Source organism: Cyprinodon tularosa, unplaced genomic scaffold (genome assembly GCF_016077235.1).
Source record: "Cyprinodon tularosa strain WSP-4 unplaced genomic scaffold, ASM1607723v1 ctg510, whole genome shotgun sequence".
Taxonomy (NCBI): Eukaryota; Metazoa; Chordata; class Actinopteri; order Cyprinodontiformes; family Cyprinodontidae; genus Cyprinodon; species Cyprinodon tularosa.
In genome coordinates, this window is record NW_024039242.1 from 293,933 (window position 1) to 315,432 (window position 21,500).

Sequence of the window (21,500 nt, forward strand, 5' to 3'; positions counted from 1 at the left end):
TTTATACGTTCACTCAGTTTAACACCTATCCATGAGTTTTCTCAATGGTGCCGTTTTATTTTTTAAAACTACCTACAGTAAAAAAATGGGTTTATTAAAATTCTGTGATAATTAGTGGGGTGGTACTTTTGCAATTAATATTTTATTGGTTTGATAATTTAGGCTAAAAACGCTGTTAAAGTTTGGACAACACAGTTGGTATTAAATACCAGTGTGATGCTTTTGCTACATCACTACCTAAGATCTGAGGGATCAAACGGGTCATAATACGAGAAATCACTGTTTATTTTGCATAATATACAGATATAATTGATCAATTTCTACAGTTATAGTACAAACAGTCAAATTTAAAGAGGTGAAATTAATGAGAATGCACGCTATTAAAGTGCTCTCTGGCCCTACAAAATTCTGATAGTTCAAACAGCAAATGCAGAGAAGAAGCTAAAAGCTTGTTTCGTTATGAACTTGATTTTTATTTTCACATTCTTTACCAAGTTTCGTTATAGTCTATACATCATTTGAGTCAATAGCAGAGGATGGTGTACTGAAAGGGCAAATCAGTCTAAATGCTTGGATATGACTACCAGGTTTGAAGTTCAGCTTATTCATTTGGCCTTTTTCAGAGATAAGGTACTTTGTAAACGTTGACATTAAGAGAAAATCCTGATAGCATTCATATAAAAAATGACAACTTTTCAAATGTTTTGAATAAGGATTTTGAAAAATAAAATAAGCAAGCAAAAACAGAATACAGGCTCATAGTGAACAACTCTGGTAAAAGTGTAGTTTCAAGGACATGCAATATTAAGCAAACCCAAAATGAGGATGCCACTCCGAAATACAAACTGATACCCTGAGGTCCACGGTACTCCTGCTGCAAACAACTTTCTGATCATTGCATGACAAGGTGGTTCAAAAGGTGACCTCTGAGAATACGCAGTATTCACAGGTGATCTGACACCTTTGCTGATGGCAGCAAACATCCTGTGTGGGATGGCAGTGGGATTCTGTTGCTGAAATTTACTCAACTTTAAAAAATCAAACCAAGAAAAACAAGTGATCTGTAACACTTAACAAATATAACACAACTGATTATTTGATTAATCTTTAGGGAGCCAGGATGACTTTCTCACAAAGGTAAAAAGGCTGACAAACGAAGCGTTGGATGTTTAATTTTTTTTAAATGTTAGAAGTTGTGTTCTGCATAGTCTCTTTGAAAATTAAAAATCTCTTCAGAAATAATAAATCTGTTGCATAGAAGTTTGATGCACTCCTAGGAAAACCTCTGAGCAGGAGGGCAAAAGTTTCAATCCGCTCATGTTTTTTTTTTTTTAGAATAACCTTCTAGGAGTGACTCAAACGCAAATATCCCTTGTTCTTGGAGAGTGAAACCGTTGATGTAAAATTTTGCATCTGGAGAACAGAAATCAAGGGAAGTGGAGGTATCATCATGGCACAAGCAAACAACTTAGGGACAATGAAAAATTGGCTTCTGAAAAAAATATAAAACTCGAACAGCAAAATACAGCAAACACTTTTACAATAAAAAAGTATAATGTGGCATAAATATGTTGTGGAATGAGGAGGATTTCTATCAAAACAAATAGACAAGCCTCAGTGCTTAATAACAGAGAGGTTGAATCTTACAGGTATACCTTAATAAATGAGAATATCATTGAAAAATGTATTGCCAACATTTTAATTTTAAAAGTATAGATTTATTACACACAGACTGATGTATCTTAGTGTCTGTCTAGTGGTTAGAGCAGTGTGCTTGTGCTCTTAGAAGGTTTCAAGTACCCGGTTCAATCCCCACAGCTTGCACTCTGGCTCTCTGAGCAAGACCCTTAACCTCACGCTGACAATAAAGGGATTTACATTTTTCTTTTTTTAACATTACATATTAGGTGTTGATTTCTGTTTATTTTGGTATTGGATAAAAGGAGCTAGCCATTTATTATGACTTTGTTTTTTAAGCACACTGATCCAAAAGTGACCTCACAATAACTGCAACAAACATCAAAGCTAAGCCTCTTCAAGTTTGGTGCAGACCCAAAAAATAAAACGATAAAAAACAAACTGTGGCTCTGGTCAGTGCTTAAAGAGCCTCCTTGGACACACCTGTAAGGACATTAGATAAAACTGCTGTTCCTGAACTAAATGCATCTCATCTGGGCTGTGGAGAAAATTTGTGTAAATTCTGAGGATACAAGGAATTTTGCATTTCATTTAGAAATCAAGTTGGTTTGGTGATGAAGGTGAAATTTATAGAAAAACCGTTTCCTTCTCTAGCAGTACTGGGCATCTGTACTTGTCTAATAAAGTAACCTGGGGTTCCTTTAAACCTCAGCAGGAGGCACTGCTGCAGTGATGCAGTAATTATGCAAAATAAGCAACTTGACACACAAATCAGTAGGCTGCCAGTTTTAGTGTTATTTAGTTTATAAAATACTCTTTATAAGAAACTGAAATCTCTGAGCCTGTTTACTATAAATCACTCTGTGTGTAATGAATCTATTGACTTTGAATTAGATTTATTAATTATAACTTTTTAAATAATATAATTTTTTTTAGATACGCCTGTAAAGAATTGTCACCTCTTAGGGGATTTGTGGATATAAAAAAGAAAATAAGTTGTAATAATAACCTAAAATAAAAGTACTGCACACTCACAAACAACGTGAATGCTACAGAAATTGCACAAAACAGGTTAAAACGAAGCACAATTCTCTTCACACCAACAGCGACACGTAGCCGTTTACTCATCAGCATAAACACAAACTCTTTGCAGAAAAAGATTCAAGTAATGAATAAATTCTGAGGTCCACAGGTAACATAATGGGGTTTCAGTCCACGTTATGAGCCCAGAATATATCAGAGGTAAATAATGTAATGTACAGTACAATAACAGCAGCACACAGCTATGAGCCTGGAGAGGCTCTGTAACAGAAAAAAAATAATAAATTACACAGATTTAAAAAAGTAAAGAAATAAGGATAAATGAAAAAAGGAATGCTTTTCAACACTTTTCATGGAATGGAGAAACATTCAGAGTTGATCTAGCAGATGAACGCATGAGTCCCATTAAAGCATCAAAAATAAGGAATATAAAAACAGAGTGAGGCTGAACAACCTGCATCTTTTGTAGTATTGTATAGTGAGTGTAGCTTTGGAAGCTAGGAGCTGCGGCGCAGAGGGCCCCTCCATGGCCCCGGGTGAGGTAGTAGTTTGGACATGAACGTTCTACGGTAGCAGCTTAGACAGAGAGAGAGAGAGAGAGAGAGAGACTTAGCTACCGGCAAGTCCAAGTTACCGAGTCCAGGTTGGGCTGGGAGGACCTCCCGCTACAGAGTCCCCGTCCCCCGTACTGAGAATCCGTGTGCAAAGGATATTTTACTTTATTCTTTACTGCAAAGTCTTCCACCAGAATGTATAGTTAAATCTGAGAGTCCACTTAACAACAGACAAATCTCTTCACAACATGCTTAAAAAAAAAAAAAAACATTCTCAACCCTGTTCCCAAGGCTTTATAGACTGTAATAAATTAGAAACTAGGGATTTCTGTATGAAGCTGTTCAAACCGCAGCAGGTGATCTGAGGGCACGGGTTGGGGATGTTTGGTCTCATGGCAGCTTCATGAAGAGACCATTGTCAATGGAAGGAACGGGCATCGGACAGGGGAACTGAAAGAGGTTCATGTCTGCTGTAAGTGCGGCCATGGCAGCAGGGTCATGCTCTATCTGTGTCCTGAGGGCGGGGTCAATCTTCTCCAGCCGCCGTTTGATCCGCTTTGCCTCCCTCTCGCGGATCAGCCGGGCCTGCCTCTTCTCCGGCGTCTCGTTGGCCCTCTTTAACCGCATGGCCTCCCTGTCTCTCTGCAGCCTGCGCGCCCTCTGCTCCTCTGTTTCCTGCATCCTCTGCATGCGCTTGGCCTCACGGTCCCTCAGTCTCCTCAGCTCCCTCTCTTCGTCTGTCTCGCATGCGCGTTTGTTCTTCTTGGCCGTACGCTCGCGCTCCAAGCGCTGAACGCGAGCCTCCAAGGGCTCGTTCTTGCGACGGAGGGCCCACTTTCTCATGGGGGACTGCGCCTCCACTAACTGTTGGTAGGCCACGCAGCTGTTGCACACCAGCAGTACCCCTGCAGGGTACACAGGCATCGGGCTGAGGATGTCAGGTATTGGAGGAAGGGTTGAAGAGGAGGAGTTTAAAGAGTTAGGAATAGAGGCGAGCGATGGACCTTCGGACAGGAGCCCATCAGGCAGTGAGGGAAAGGAGGGTCCCTGGTCGGTCCCCGTGCATGGCCCAGGGCCCGAGCACGATCCACATCCAGGGCTGGACCCATGACATGCTCTGGGGCCTTGACACTGGTTTGGGATGTGGCTGGAGCTCTGACAGGAACGATGCGTCTGACACAGGTTGGGGTTGGCATCAGGAGCCTGACACAGATGTGGGCCCTGACAGGAACTGGGGCTGGGGCCCGGTCCGTGGCAGGAGTGCGTGCTTGAACCCGGGCTACTCATGGGGCTGCTGGAGAGGGACTGGGACATGGAACAGGAGTCCCTTCCGCCTGTGGCATCCATCCTGGTCGAGTCGAGGACGTCTTTTAGCTTTTCCCTGTAATAAGACACAAGGTTAGCCTAAATGAGACCTCTCTTTTAAATCTCCAACAGGATTCTTATTCCCACATCATTATAGATCATCGTTTTTCAGTTTTATGAAGGTTTCATCACTGATTATTTGTAAAATTTATATTTTATGGAACGTTTTCGAAAAACTACAATAACCGATCAGATTTCAGAGCACAACGGATAGCAGATTAGCTTTTCTTCATTTCAATGTCCAAATTATTGTGTCCAAAATATAGATAAAAAAGATAAGAACCATCCAGTGGTGTTTTTAATCCATTAAGACAGATAATAAAACAAATCCAATCGTCATTGAGGGCTTATTTCTACTTAAGAACTTCATTCAACAGAAAGATTTCCAAATCCTTGGAAAATTTCAGCTGGCATCAGAAAAAGTTACCTAGCAACTAATGATTAAAGGTTCAATAATACATTTCTGATACTCTCTAGTTCCAATGGAGACATGAACAAAGTAATAAAAAGGATTTTTACTCAGAATAACGGTATTATTACAGCCTTATTTAAAGGTAAAGATATTAAAGAAATCCCAGGATAGTTAATCATTCACAGATTAGAAGTCTGAATGGAGCAAACAAACAGCTGCAGCAGGCTGTATGGTGCAGCTTGTTTAAAATTCATTCTAGACACATTTTTATTCAGTTCAGAGACAGTATTTGGCTTTTAGAAGTTGCAAGAACAGTAAAAAAAAAAGATGATTTTTATTATGTAATTTTAATTTTTAAAAGGCACCGTCATCAGGACAATACAGAGAGGTATGAAAAGTAGTCAACATGAGCTCAGTTTAAATTTGTGTATTATCATTATTAGGATGAAAAATTAATTAAAGACGACTTCAAAAGGATTCTATATGTCAAATACCAGGCTACATCCTTTAATTGCACGATGGTGGACAGAGAGCTTTTGTCCACAGACTGCTGTGGCAATCCGACCGCATGAGGATCCACTCTAAGCCAGAGGGAATAATAATCTACATGAAAGGTCCAACTTTCAGACACTTTTGGAAACAAACACAGATTAAAAACAGGCTTAGGAGCCAAAACTGGGTACAGAGGCCTGTAATCGTCTTTATTAAAGGTAGATTATTATTAACGAAACCTGCAAAAAAACAACATCAATGGCATGTTCTGTAGGGAATCGGTTATATCTGAGTTAGAGAGCTTTTACGGAACAGTCGGGTAGCTGTAAATATTTTTCCGCAGCTCATATATTGAATAATCTTTCTTTTTCATTGCATTTTATAATTCAGTCCTCTTTCTTTCTCCTCTGCATATTCTGACCTTGACGGGGCTGTTTAAAAAAAAAAAGGCTAATGGTAGTTGCTAAGCAACATGGAAGTTTGTATCCAATAGGTTTGTCAATGCAGGGCTAAATTTATTCATCCCTCATGTTGTACAGTCTGGTTCATCTTACATTGGATAACCTATTCTTTATTTATTCCAATGTGCTCAACAAGAAACACATTACCTAAACCTTTTGAGTCGAAAAAAACTTTTTGACTATCAGTAGGCAAAGAACACAGCGAATATGTGCTGTGGTATACATGTGTTATTAAAAAGGAGGTATTCTATTTTAGCGGTAGACCCCACTGTGCCCAGTGCACCAGACATTTAGTTTCTCTTGATAGAAAAGTGAAGCGCAATCATAGCAGCAGCAGAGCTGAACCTGTTAAAGTTGTTGGTGTCTGTGAAGTGTGCACCACAGACGGCGCAGTTGGAGAGGCGGTCCTCGGAGTGGATGAGAAGATGCCGTCCAAGTGAGCCAGGAGAACTCAGGGCTCGCCCACACACTGGGCACACGTAGCTCTTGTTGTTGCTCATCATGCTTGTATGCTGGGAAAGACAGGGAAGAAAGATAAACACATAAACGCGTCAGGATAAAACTTTAAAAGGAAAATGTTGCCCGTTTTATAAATTATAAATTTAGAAAAGGAACAGATGGAGGAAAAGTATTGTCATGATTGGAATAAATACGGCCCAGTATGGTGAAATGAATCCATCTGTATAAGCATATTATAACACCAATCTTCTTCAACTAAAGGTGCCAGTTTTTTATCTCCGGTTGATTGGGTTGTGTTTATCCTAATAATAATATACTGTATAACTACTGTGTATTTACTCAACACTATTAGCTGGCACACACATGCAGCAGGTGGTTTTGTAAAATGTAACCAGCTTTTTCACTTTCTTCATCATTTGAGAGTTGTTTTTTTTATTTTTATTTAAGAGCTACCTTAGTGTCTGTACTAAGGTATGGCATAACCAGTTGGTTTGGAAATATGACTATTAAAAAAAGAGAGATTTGAATTTTGTTAAAATAGCAGATAAAATAATGGAAATTGTTCATCTTCCGTCACCTTAAGAACGTTAACTGTCCATCTTATTTGATTTTGCCCAATCATAGCCGTTCTGGTTCAAATACTCTTCAAAATCTCAGATTGTCCAGCTACAGGACTGGTGTACACGAATATAAACAGCATCAGAGATGCTGCAGGTTTCCAAATTTTACTCAGTTTTCAGAGTTGGTGAAGCAAAGCAGCTCTTACCTGGTAGACATGTGAAATGAGTCTCTCAGGGCTGCTGAAATCCAGCGAGCACAGAGGACAAATGAAGTTGCTGCTGTGGTCAGTCCCCTCGTCACTCTCCTGAGGAAGATAGAAGCACTTTTTAGTAGATTTAATTGCACATAAATGAAAAGTGTGGTGGAGCGTCACGACATGGTTAAAGGGGAACATACATAACTTATGTTCCTATGGTGGGGATCAGAGTCACCATATAGGAGTATGCATTGCTTGTATCAAACTTTACTAAATATCCAGTACCTTATAGTGACCAAAGACACTAAAAACGTTGCATTAGATCTCAGAAAATGAAAAAAAAAAATGTATTTTGTAGAAGTAAATGTAAAAGAGCCTCATCTCCACTGCTAGGTACAGAGGGTGATCTGTGGTGATGTGGGCTTTTTGTTTTCTTCCCAAAGGCTGGTGAATCTGGCTAGGGTGCATGTCATCATAAGACATTTCGAATCAACATCTGGTAGAACAAGTGAAAATTGGTCATTATTGGGTCTTTCATACAGATTTGGATCTAGAATGTACGTACCAATTAAGACAATACCTCAGATACAAATTAACCCTCTTCCATCACCATCTGACCTCAAGACATAAATCACAAGGCTATAAAACATGTAGACTAAGGACATACTGCCATTAGGATATCAGAGTGTGCAATATTATATCAAATGCTATAGTAGTTAGCTCATCTATTCCTATTGTAATGGGTTCACACCATCTAGGACACTGCAAATTGCAGCCTGTTGGATGGAGCCTCCCTGCAGTAGATGGTCATACTGACACAGATGAATGTTACCTAGCTGCTAAATATTTACAGAGGCACTGGTATAACTTATTAAAAACAGGGGAGCGACGGGAGAAAATAGAAATTTACAGAAAGGATACTACCATCACAAGATTTGTCAATAATATTATGACTGCATGAATTCAGTGGAGTTACTTGAAGAGAAGAAACAACAGGGAACCCAAGAGTGGACGATAAGGAGAGATGGTCAAAGATCAAACTCTCTGTGCTGTTTTACATGTTTGCACAAGTTTTTTTTTTTTCCCTTTTAATAAAAATCCTAAAAATTAAAGGTTTTTAAACGATTTAACAGCCAGCGTATGCTATTGGACTAAATGACTGCTTCTAAAGGATTAAACATCTTTACTAGTGGTGAAAATGCATCTGTTGAGGTCTGTATAGGAAAGAATCCTAAACAGGTACAATTATTGCATCAAACAAAAACTTGAGCTGCTAAATTGATCACTTTCATAGACCCTACAGCTGTGGTTTTATACCATATAGCAGGGGTAACCAATAAAAAAAATCAGCGGGGTCCGAATTAAGAAAATCATCAACCAGTAAAGGTCTGGACATTTTTAATTATAATCTGTTACTTTAAACATAATTTAACACTGAAATAAAATTAGGTTTTTATGCATCCATTTAATACATTGAGTTTTTAAATAAAAAAAAATAAAAAAAAATAGAAGATTTTTCCATTTTAAAATCTAAAATGTTTTTTTTTAAGGAGAGAACAACAATCGTTCAGTTTGGTATTCAGACAATTTCCTAATTCACATATTTTATAAAACATCTGAACTGACCATTTGTTATTTTTTCTTTTTTTTAATGGCTTAATGAGAGCAATGGGCTTTATGCTGCCCTGCTAGGCTTTAAACCTGGGTTTGAATGGAGACCAAGCCATTCCAGGCTTATTTGTGTGCCTATATATTCCCAAAAACTAAGACCGTTGGTTTAAATGACTGGATGCAAACTCTTGGTACCTCAACATACCAGGAAGCAGATTTCCTATCTCGATCAAAACAATTATTTATACTGAGAGGCTTAAAAGTTTAATCAAATCCAGTCAAAAGGCCCAAGAGCGCCTCTCACCACTTCAAAAGAAACTTCTCATCTCAGGAATGGATGAAGAGATGCTGAGTTTGGAAGCAGAAAACAAACATAGTTCATACAAACCATGGATGATCCTGGTTATCCCTTATAGAAAAATCCACCAAAAAAAATTAAATGAAGGGTTCACATCCGCATGTTTGCTCCTGAATTTAATAATAATATAGCGCATGTTCTCCTCAAATTCTGAAGAAGTCGGAGCGCAGCAGGACGGGAGGAACAGTGGAGGCTGTAGGCTTTGTGCAGCAGGACGGAGCGGAGACGGAGGATGTGGGATTTTGGGGATAGACACCATCATCTGACAACAAGCGGTAATTTATAAATGTTTTAAATCAGTTTGGGTCCAGATTAGCCAGCAAGTGGGTCCGGGTCCGGACCGCAGTCCGCTAATCAGTGACCTCTGCCATATAGTTTAAAATGACAGATTCGGCTCCTGTTGCTATCCAGAGAGCCGGGATGCAGATTCGTATCATTTGTTGAATCCATCACGTTTAGTTTCTATGTGTTCCTAACACTATGATATGGGAAAACACCAAATAAATAAACGTAACGGGTTTTGCTATCTAACATGCAGTCAACTCACCACTTTGACACCGGCTCCTTGAAGGCGGCACTGTGCTCTGTTGGCGGACATGTGGTCGTCAGCAGATGCGTTGGAGGAGGAATCTTCGCCGTGGATGTCAGGGTCGCTATCACTTTCTTCTATGGAGGCAAAGACAGCCCTATCAATACAGACAGACAGCAGAGCAGGGCTTATTCTCACTAACACCCCTCAGCCCGAGGACGTTGCTGCAGAGTCCATCCGGTCCCTCCGTCCCGTACCTGTGACGCTATCCTGTCCTTGGACTTCCTGGGAGATGTTGTTGCAGCATTCGCCATCCTCGCTAAATTCATCCCTGCCATCCATGTTAATGGTGTGCTGGAGTCCTGATAAGCCCAAAGTGTGGAATGGCCCTAAGAATTCACAACAGGACAAATATACGATTTAAGCAAACAAAAAAAAACACCCCAACTAATTTTAGATTTTCGACTAATGAGTCTCTTTAGAGATGTCTGATATTTTTTTACACCTTATGAAAGCTGAACTTAATATATAGCTTTAACCAATCTCAATACAGCTTATGGTGCCAAGGAGTTAGAGAGAGAATTGGTTTCTTCAACAAGCAAGTGGAAACAGAGCAGACATGCAGCACAGACAGGAAGCTTTTTGCTTTTTAAGTTGAAGGTTTTACAAAGTGTGCTCCTTACAAAATTACCCAAGAGAAGGCCGGTTTATTTCATTCTAGTTTTTAGAAGGCCATTAAAAAAAGAAAACATTTAAATAAGAAAAAAAAAACAATAATCCCAGATTTGCATTGATATTAATAATGCACCACCTAATGCAACCAAAACAACTCACAAAACTCAGATTTAGAAGTTAACTAGATCAACAATTGAAATGTGTAAAAGAAAGGAAGTAAAAGTTGCCCTGCGATGGACTGGCGACCTGTCCAGGGTGTACCCCGCCTCTCGCCCGTAGACAGCTGGAGATGGGCACTAGCACCCCTCGTGACCCCAATTGGGACAAGCGTGTCAGATAATAGATGGATGGATGGATGAAGGCAGTAAAAGCCAGTTTCTTAGCTATAAGATGCTGGCAGCATAAATTTCTTTCACAGAAAGAACAAAAGAAGATGTTTATTATAATGATAACGGAGATCATCATACCCTCTCTGTGTTGCTGGTATGAGATGGAAAGCCCATATTGGAAAATATTTATCTAAAGGTGCTCCAGTTTTTCAGGTCAAATATTTTCCCCATTCAGTAAAGTATTCCTTTGGATTTTAATACAATCATAACAGCCACCTCATTTTGGCAAATTCTCTCCCATTTTGCATACCCAAATGGAAAAGTAAATAACTTAGGAACTGTAAGCCCAAACTACACGTGCAATACATTATTTGAAAGCTAAAAACTTCTAGTTTCCGAATCTATAAATTAAAATGGGTGAGTAGAACACAGACCAGGTTAGATCAGTTCAAATATGACTCAAAGTTGTTCTTTTTATTCTGGAAAATGAAGGGTCTTTTTTGAACAGCGGTAATAAAGACATGCTTGAGAATAGGCATGTCTCATTGTATTATGTCCAACACAAATGCAGAAATTTTCAGACCTCTAGCTACAACAGCTCCAGAGCTGTGGGGCTTTGAATTTTTGGTGTCACCAGCATCTCCAAAAATCTCTAAATGTGCCAAATTGTGCCAAATGCTTTTACTATGCTTTGCTTTACTATTTGATCCATAGAATAACACTGAAGCATTTTGATGGCCACAAAACATTTATGAAGCAAGTTTTTTCCCACTTTTTTTCAGAATCAGTGTATTTAACAAAATGTAGAATTTTTACACCTATAACATAAACATCTATAAAAGGTAGTGAAACTGCTGCTTTTCAAGCTAAAAGAAGCCCCAGTGCCTTTTCTGAGCTGTATTTGATTTTTTTTAGCCTTAGGCATTGTAATAACTAATAATTCCTTGTAATAATTCCACGCTTAAGCGAGCCGGTACAAAAAAGGGAACGCCTTTTATTACCTCGCCATTTGTAGGCTTGGTTGAAACCTTATTTCATTGGCTACAAAGCCCAATGGCCCACGTGGTCTTAACCAATAACAGCAGGACTCTATGAGGCGCAAAATCGAGCTACTCGATGCGTCACTGGAGGACAGGAAGTGACCGGAAGTGAGATTTCAGCGACTGGGTCTGGCTCAAATCGCGTCATAAAAAGCCCACACATCATAAAAAGGTTTTGAGAGGTTAAGAAACAGGCTATGATACATTCACTGGATCCTACTTCACAATTTGCTAATTTATCATAAGATTCAGCTGCATTAATTAAAGAACTTGCAGCATGTTTGCTTTCTTCATTATAAGTAGCATTTTATAAGTTAGAAGAGCTGGACTCTGCTGATCAGACCTCAAAGAATATCATGAATCTGTGTCGTCCAAGAGATCCTGACTGGTGTATATTTACTTTCTTTAAAAACTATTTCTTAAGCAAAAAAAAAAAAACTTATCGGATTTGATTTATTATTATATGCTTGTGTATTTTGTTCATTTGTACCACGTTTTCCTATATAGTGAAAGCGACAAATGTTTCTATTGAGGTGTCCCATTGCTATGACTTGGTGTATCAGGGTTGACTGCTAGAGGGAAGTTTTAGTTTTTAGATCTAAATATGTTAGTGTTTAACTAAAAGCTATCAGAAATCATATTTGTTATGTTTGCACTACCTTTGGAGGTTCTTTACCTTTGCTTAATAATCTCCTATTGATAATCAACAAGGCTTTTAAGGCGACATAGGACACAGACTTCACAACAGTTATTTCTGTCTACCAAAATGTTGCAACCAATAAAAGTTTGATTAACAACAATAAAGATGCTCTTAACAGTTTTGTTTTCATTTATTCAGGATGTTGAGAAATCTCTTTTCAGTTTAAAATGGTTTTAGATACAAACCATGCAGCCCAGGAGTGCTGAGCTCGCTCCTCTTTATGCAGCAACATTTAGTTCATTTACATCCCAACCCTGTTTTTATGCACCAATAGATGCTGGCTGCTCCAGCAGCGATGCTGCAGTCCCAGAAGAGGAGCAGCCTTCTTTAGTCCTATCCAGCTACAAACTGTGTTTCTCCAAACCGCCCACATGCCAAACAGCCTGGCTCACCCTCTGCGTCTTCTGCTTAGATGTAGCCCATACTTCCATATCCATCCATACCATCGGGGCGGGGCATGAGGATACAGCTCAGTAATGGTAACCCATATGTTCTCCCTCACATTTGCCAATTGCTGCACTGTGGAAGCTCTTCTGGTCTTGAGGTTTGGTTAAAAACTCATCCACCTGACTCCTAACACTTGCCTCACTAAAATGTTATTGGGAGTTTTTTTTGTACTCAGATGACTAAGACAATTGGGGGTTTTATAACTTATTTTGTGTGAGGTAATCGCGGCTATCAGTCTCGCTCACCTGAGACTGACAGAAGCAACCATGGTCCTTAAACGCAGAAGTTTACCCAAACCTGTTCTTTAGATAAAAGCAGTTAGAGTCTTTTCCCATACGAGCCTGAGCATTCATTAGCAGTGGCACACTGGGTCTGAGTATTGAACTACTACAGCGAGCTGGCTTCTCGGCACACAGCCAATGATTGATGTGTGAGAAATACCCATCCCCCCCTCCCACCCCTTTGCCAGAGCTCTGTCTGTACATCTGTCTCTGCTCCCTCCCTCCCTCCCTCCCTCCCTCCCCCAGTCTCCGTGCCACTGTGATGTTATCTCCGAGTCTGTGTGTCTGTAGGCAGGAGGTGACGCAGTGTCTGACTGAATCCAGACAAAGAGACAAACTCATCAACCAGCAGACACACAGAAGAGAGACAGAAAAAGGGAGTGTGTGTGTGTGGGGGGGGGTCAGACGTGCCGACGTGCTCGACAAAACAGACAAAAGACAGAATGCCAAAACTTTGCTTAAACACCAGGCCATGGGGTCTTTCTCTTCTTTTTTTAAATTCAAAGGCCCCTCCTTCTACTTTCCAGCCGCCGTCCCCTCAAAAGAACACACATGAAGTCACACAACCCCACTGTCTGAAAGCGCAGGAAGTGCTGGGGCCACGTCTTCCATCCACACACAGACAGGAGGGGTGCTAGGATGGTGGGGCCAGACATCTGATCGCTTCTCATCTGCTGACCCAATACCATGCAAAGATGGACCAACAGGACCCTTCTAATGAAGGAGAACTCTGGCTGGTCCAGAATGTAAGGCGCTGGTCATCGATCAGCGTGAGAAAAAACACAAACAGGGAATTATATATGAATAATCAGAGATCACTCCCATGCATTCTAGTAGCATGACTGCAGAAGTTCTGTTGCACCTGTTGGTTAACAGTTTCTCCAGCTTACATTCTGCAGTTTTGTTTTGTTTTTTTCTGGATAGTTGAAGCATATAAAAGGCACAATAATTTTACAGGCATGATTATTATTATTATTATTATAATGATGATGTATATTTCATCATTACAATTCTTTTTTTTCTCGACTACGATTTAATTTATTGCAGAAATGTAGGATTATTGTATTTTGTATATTGATATACCTTTTATTCTAGTGACAATTTCAAATACTAAAATTGCGAATATAAAAGTGCCCTAGGTTGAAAAACAAAAAAACAGCAAGTTGTAAATCCAGGCTTTCAATTAATAAAAATCAGTCTTCATACAATTGATTCCTCTGCATTTTATCTGGATTATGTTCAACCCTTTAGAATCCCTCTGTGGAATTAACTTTGTTTGGGTGTGTGAATATATATATGTATAAATGTGTATGTGTGTGTGGCTGCCTGTCTCCCTGCCTGTCTACTTCCTTGCTTGTCTAGTCTGTCAGACAGTCTGTGATAACCTCTCAGCGACGGGCAGCTCTCTACAGGCCAATGAGAGCTCAGACAGACCGAAGAGCCAAATCACAAGAAAGAATCTGAGGTCTGAAAACAGAGATTATGGCTAAATATACTAAAAAAAAACAAAACAAAAGCTCCCCTTTCTGTGTTAACATGACTTTGGCCATCCTCTCAGCTCCCACTATGATGTTCTGTGGCAACATGTGGCTTCATATGCTTCTAAGCATTACCAGTAGGTGCAAAAGCAAAATGCATTTCAACAATTAACCAGAATGTGTTAAGAAACGTTTTTTTTTTTTCTTTTTGTGCCGTCCCAAGGCAATCATCTTCTTTTTCAGTATGGAGCAACTTTTTTTAAGAGATCAGCAGCGGGACCAACACATTGAGGTCATGGATATCCAGAGACACAAAGAGCTACATCAACGCAAAACATCTTTAATCGATAAAAAAAAAAAAAAGGATCTTCTATTTTCGTAATCTATCAATTCAAGTTGGATTAGCAATTGCTTAGCTACTCTTTTTTTTTTTTTTTTTTTAGACAGACGTTATTTTTCTTTCTTATATGGTCTAAAATAAATAAAAAAAAATTAAAGCCCAATGCTTTGATTAGGCATTAGCTTGAAATATTAGGCAATCAAATCCCTGTGTTGAGCTCTGCATCATTAATCTTTTTGACAATTTACAACTAGATCAATAAACCAATGATCTTTTCTCTGATACAATAAATATTTACTTAACTTTATCCACTACAAACTTTATGTTAATGATTTACATATAACTCTAATAATTAGAAAGCAAACACTTCTTAACGTTGTAATGAGGAAAGATTCATTCAGCTCAAATATTCCTGACTCAACTATTACTTTATTGCTCACAGTGTCTCTGGCACTCTGCCTGAGATTTAGGACCTTGATCAATAGATCTATACTAGGTGTGGGCATTAATCACTGTAGACGTTTCTCCAAGCAGCTGGATAAAGGGAAGCACTGTTTCAGTGCATAGAACCAGAGATCTTGTAGCCTTTAAAATACTGCATCACAGCAGTCATTTGCAGCACACACCGATCCCAATGATGAATGAGATTGGATATATTATAGCACTGGAGCTCCATAGAGGCTGTGTGCAAAAACCTTTTGTAGAAATGTAATACATAGACAAAGGTGAGGTTTAGCTTGGCTGGATGTGCTGCTTTCCAGCAACCTGAAACCAAATCAGAGGATTTTGATCAGAGCAGAGTCCCTGTAGCCTGATATAATGTAAAAGGCTTAACAGGTGTCCTCTAGATTTGTTTTACCCAAAACATCAGCTTTTACAGTAGCCATCCCTCTTTTAACGTTTGAGAAAAACAAAAATCCTGCTAGACTACACTAAAGCGCTGACAAAAGAAGAGGCCCGTCTGGGTAAAGATCGTTTTTAATATTTTACAGCAACCTGGGGATAAATCCTCATAGGAACGCTACGTCACAAAACTTGTTTTGCTCTCCATGTTTGTGTCGCTGTAAATGCAAGTTGTTCTTAAAGAGTATTTACTAGTTACCTTAACAAGATCATGTGATCAGATTATGCTATTAAGCATGCATTTAATGACTAATCAGGGATTTTGAAGCACAGAATCCAAAAGTACAAGCAATGATAAAAAAAGTAATGCTTACTGAAAGAGTGTTTGCCAACAAAATTGTGCAGTGCCAGAAAATATCAAAGTATGCTCACCATTGGGGCTGAGGTGATGTATACTTAAAATCTTATATCTTGATGTACTATAAAAGTGTGAATTAAAACACTGCTTAATGGAAAAATGATCAGAGCTCCACAATCACATATACTGCTCTGAAAAAAAAAAACATTTCTGTACACAAGACTCCAGTTACATAGAGAAATGTGATTTATATCACTAAAAATCCCACAGCAACTGCATTTAATTTATGTTAATCAATTCCCTGATGGAAAAAAGAAAAGTAAATTCTGACAGTTGAACAATTATTCTAGTTATTAAATACCATTTATTGTAATTTATCATTTAGACAGAATTCCATTGCAATGGCAATAAAGGATATGACAAAAGCACGTCCTTACTCACCATCGTAATTTTTGTATGTCCAGCCCACCAAACTAACTACTGCACAATCCTTTTTTTCTAAAATATTAACACAAACTATCAAACAACACACCCTAGCTGTATTTGACAATACTGGCACTAAAAAAACTTTTTTTGCATCCCATCCAATGAAAATAAAACATCCTCTTCTACTCTGTTTGGGTAGAAAATGCATCATCTAGGAATTTAAATACTTTCCATGCATCTTTCACATTTTATCAATGATGTATTCTCTGGATACTCATTAAAAAAATGTAAAAGTAAATCCCTTTATTGTCCCACAATGGGGAAATTTACTTTCTGCATTCAACACATCCCTTTGGGGAGCAGTGGGCTGCCACTGTGCAGCACCCAGGAAGCAATCAGGGTGAATGGTGTTGCTCAGGGACCCAGAGTCCAGGCTGTGGGGATCGAACCGGGTACTTACAACCTTCTCAGAGAACAAGCGCATTGCTCTAACCCACTAGACCAATCTGATGTGTCTGAGTTTATTCAGTCCACTTTTCTCCCCTCTTGATTTCATATATGGCATTTGACCCGGTTGTTTTTAATTTATCATAGCACAGAACTGCAGAGTAAGAACAACATCCAAAAGTTTGCCAAACATCAGCTCTGCTACATTAGAACATCACTTACAAACAAAAATGTAAAAACTGGTCTAATAAATCTGAATAAAGTGACTTCAAAGGAGCAGAAACAAAGGCATTAAAAATGACACACAGAAATACTTTAGACAGAGAGGAGCAGAGAAACTGGGACACCAATGAGGAGAAAAGGCGTTTGAAACAATAAAAGGAAAAATACTAATGATACCTACAGTCAACTTTGAAGGGGTTGGTCTGTTTTCGTCTGGACATAGTATCCCCCTCCCAGAAAGAGGGTCAGAGCGCTACCAGAACCCCGGACTCTCCCCCAGGTGAACCCCGAACAGAGCTGCTGGAGGATGGGGCAGATTATAGTAGAAACTGGCTCCAAATCACAGCTCCGTCTGAGGAAACGTTAGCGCTATAACGGGAGAGGAAACCAAGAAAAATCCACGGCGCGTTTGAATGGACGTCACATTCTTTCATTATTAGATTCAAAAGGAAAAAACCGGTTGTTATTATTATTAAAATGATGCTCAAACCCAACAGACAGACGGACGGCGAAGCGCCCCGAGCTGCTCCGATCCTGAGCCGCTGGCTGCTCGCAGGAGCGAAGCGCGAGCTCAGCTGATCTATGAGAAATAGCTGAAGGCGCGCCGAAATGCACTGTGGGAGTTGTAGTCAGTAAGGACGAGAGCTGGGGTTCGACGACAGCGGAAGTAAAATGAGGTGTTCAGAAAACCTTTAGTTTATTCTTTTCAACCGCCTCCTAAATTTTCGATTACGCATAAAATAATAAATTCATGACGAAAATACGAAGAATAAGAATTTATACAACATTTAAAGTATTTACACATGTATTTACAATTTAAAAAATGAGAAGAAGGTTTACTTTTGGAAAGTAAACATGACCAAACCTCACATTGCACTATCTTAATAAATAAAATTTTGAAGGAATCAAAACAAAGACATTTTTGATTAATTAATTTTTGTCTCCTCCATACACCAAATTAACTGAGCTCTAAAGTCGTTAGATTACATCCTGTAGCCTTTAAAGCTGATTCAATATATACAATTTTGGATAATAATAAGAATAAAAAAAACATTATATGTGCCAATAATCTCGAAAAACATGCAACACATACAAAAAAAATAGCTAATTATAATTCCTACAAAGAAGACTAGGGCGTTTGACATACAGGAAGCAATCTTAGCGCCCTCTGGTGGACATAAACTACACACAGCAAACTGTTGCATACCTGAGGGATTTAAAGACCATTTGTCTTTTATTCAATTTTAATGTTGTTTACTAACACTGTGATTCTCAACATTCATTATCAAGTCTCTCAAGCATGTATGTTTTCAGCCACCTCCCATTTCTGTGACTTGATTGACAATTTTTCAGAGTAGTAATTGATTTCCATATGTAGCCAGGGATCAGTATTCCGTTCAGGAAATGGGAACATGTGCCTAAATCTATTTTAAGAAACTCCGCTACTACATTTAAATTGCTTTAAACATACTTCAAGCATATCAAACAAACATTTAAAAGTCACAGCTTTCTGTCCGTCTTCTTAGATTATGCCCAGCTGTGCCATTTTATTTTATTTTTTTAAAGATGATAAAAATAACAGCACCAATTGCGAAATCCAGAGAGATCCTGGACACAGACCACCAACACAAGGATTTTTATAAATTAAAACCTTCAGCAACGTGAATCAGTTACAGTAAAACAGTAACAGAAATGTATTTTCTAGTTCTCAATTCCTCCAAACAAAAACAAAACCCCAAACATGAACAGCAAGTTTTTGGTTTTAAGGAGCAAATTTTCCAGAATTCCAAAGAGGGAGTGCCATTTGTTCAACCATTTGATAACTTCTGGGTTGACATATCAAACAGCGTAGGTGTACTTTTGGGTGTGGACATGTGAAAACTCCAGCGCCAAATATGCTCTTCATTCATTTAAGGCACTGATTTTGTTTTAAATAAAGAATAAAGTCACTGCAAATCACATACCATAATAATCATACACCAAGAAAAAATATATTTGTAAAGATTCTCATTCATGGCAGTTATATTAACATTTAAACGTTAAAACAATAAAAAATACTAACAATCCACAACAGCTTATGTTTACCTCTTTATAACACAGTTTTATATAAAAAAAATACTCAAATCATATAATTGATTCAAACTCTCTATCAACAGTCACCTGGTGCAACAGAAGACCAAATAACAATTTCCTGGACAGCTCACTATCAACACCAGATGGCGCTACACTCCAATGTCATCAAAGCGCATGTCGTCGTCATCACTAAATGCCACGAGTAAACTGACCGCAGCACGATACTGACAAGGTTTTAAAAAATGTATTCATCCGCAAGGTTAAGCGGAAAATATGACATCTCAACAAATTAAGCCAATCGCATCATTAAACAAGCGAATTGCTTAACATTAATGCACGTAACGTTAAAGTAAGACACTTAATTGATGTTGAATTAAAAAATGAAAAACATATCGACAGCAAACTGCTGGCTAACAAGCCGAATGTTAGCTCTTTATATCAATGCAACAACGATGAAAGCGACCAAGCTCAGAGCAAAAGTAAATGAGGGGATGTCTTCGGAATCACGATCCTGACACACGTCCCAAGATAGAACTAGGAAAAAATATATATGACTGAATTATTACCCATGGCGTCCAGCAAACACTGGCATATCAGGAGAGGGTCTCGGCCGGAGGCAGATTGTGATGGGCTTCTCTGATCCAGGCTAACCACTGTATCTTTTAGCCTGAGCTGAGCGCTGATTCTGGCATGCCATTATAGCACTTAATCAAAACACATCAGTTGCCATCAATAATGCAGTACAGTACAATACATTTAAATATAAGTACTCAATAAACACCTTAAACATTTGATAAATAAAAGTATTTCTGATATTATTTTTGTATGTATTTATTTATTTAACACAGATTTATTTATTCTTTCATAGATCTGTAAGATATTATTTTTGGCGTTAGACAGAGGCGTAGCCACAACATTTTTATAAGGGTGGCCAGTGTACACTGAGGGGTGGCACCAGAACCTCAGGGTCAATCTACACTCTTCCAACAGGAAAATAATGAGCAAAACCTCCATATTTTCTAAATAAAGATAAACCATACTTTCCTACAGCCTTTGCTAACAAATAGATGCATATATTTAAGCATCCATAATTTCTAAATAAAAGGTAGAGTGGATAAAACTCTTTCAGGTTTGAGTTCTGGGTTGAAAATCTTTTCCATTGTTATTACGTACCTACTTGTATCAATAAACATTCTGTATAAAATGGATATTTACAAGCACTAATATCTACATAAATTGATTATTTGATAAGCTTTTATTAAAATTGTTATTTATCTTTGATTTCACTGAAGACTCCCAGATGACTTTCAAAGACGGATCATTTTCTCTTTACCCCATATAACACAAAAACTAGCTCTGAAAAGAGCAGGAAATTCTGAATTTATCATCTTTAATGTTAGTATATTGATGTGTATAATTACCCACAAAAAATAAAATGTTTTGAATATTCCACTTGACCATCTGTATTAGAGGGAAAGAAATGGTAGGGGTGGCCCCAGGGGTGGCCAATGATTGGATAAGGGGGACCATGGCCACCCCTGGCCCCCCATCTAGCACACCCCTTGCATTAGAAAAGGATCAACTAACTAAATGAAAGGTACCTTGAGATGAGATGCTTTGTGAATTGGCGCTATAAAAATTAACTGAATTTTATTTGATTAAAAGGGGACACTTTCACATAAATTTTAGAACAGATAGGTACAACCTAGTCTTAGAAGGGAAGCACCAAAGTCAATTATTCTGTACTGAAAACAGACTTTATCAATCACAATATCAGATTTTATACACAATGTTTGTGAAAAAAGAACTAATGCGTACATCTTTCTGAACCTTTGCTTATCTAAAAGAAAACTTTTGGAGGTCTGTAATATCAGTTTTAATTGGAAATATCGTTTTTAAAATCATCCATCCATCCACTTTCCTACACGCTTCCATCGCAGCGGGTTTTGATATCAGTAAATATTAATAGGGTCACTTCACACACTGAAAGAACTTTTATAAATTTTAAAGCTTTAACATTTTAATTAATCTTTTTGAAGCAAATACTGTTTTTACTTACATCAATTAAATAAATAAAAAAAGCGAACTGCACATATAATGGGATACTGCTTTTGAAAAATAAGGGGAAAAAAGTGAGTTTTGCTTATATGCAACAACTGCTTGC

General features: G+C 38.4%; 1 protein-coding gene across 4 annotated transcripts; it reads right to left on the minus strand.

Annotated features, from left to right (window-relative positions):
- Window positions 1-1,320: 1,320 nt before the first annotated feature.
- LOC119795457 (zinc finger protein 821) lies at window positions 1,321-20,039 on the minus strand. 4 transcript variants are annotated; one of them, XM_038303481.1, is made up of 6 exons: window positions 19,903-20,039; window positions 9,935-10,066; window positions 9,696-9,814; window positions 7,189-7,287; window positions 6,309-6,475; window positions 1,321-4,614 (listed from the first exon to the last, which is right to left on the minus strand). In XM_038303481.1, the coding sequence occupies exons 1-6, from the start codon at window positions 19,904-19,906 to the stop codon at window positions 3,624-3,626; spliced, it is 1,512 nt and encodes a 503-aa protein (XP_038159409.1). In that variant the 5' UTR covers window positions 19,907-20,039; the 3' UTR covers window positions 1,321-3,623. The 4 variants fall into 4 exon arrangements, with proteins under 4 accessions (XP_038159409.1, XP_038159408.1, XP_038159407.1 ...); XM_038303480.1 differs by lacking the exon at window positions 19,903-20,039 and adding an exon at window positions 17,445-17,832 and having other exon boundaries at window positions 9,696-9,811; XM_038303479.1 differs by lacking the exon at window positions 19,903-20,039 and adding an exon at window positions 17,445-17,831.
- Window positions 20,040-21,500: the final 1,461 nt, after the last annotated feature.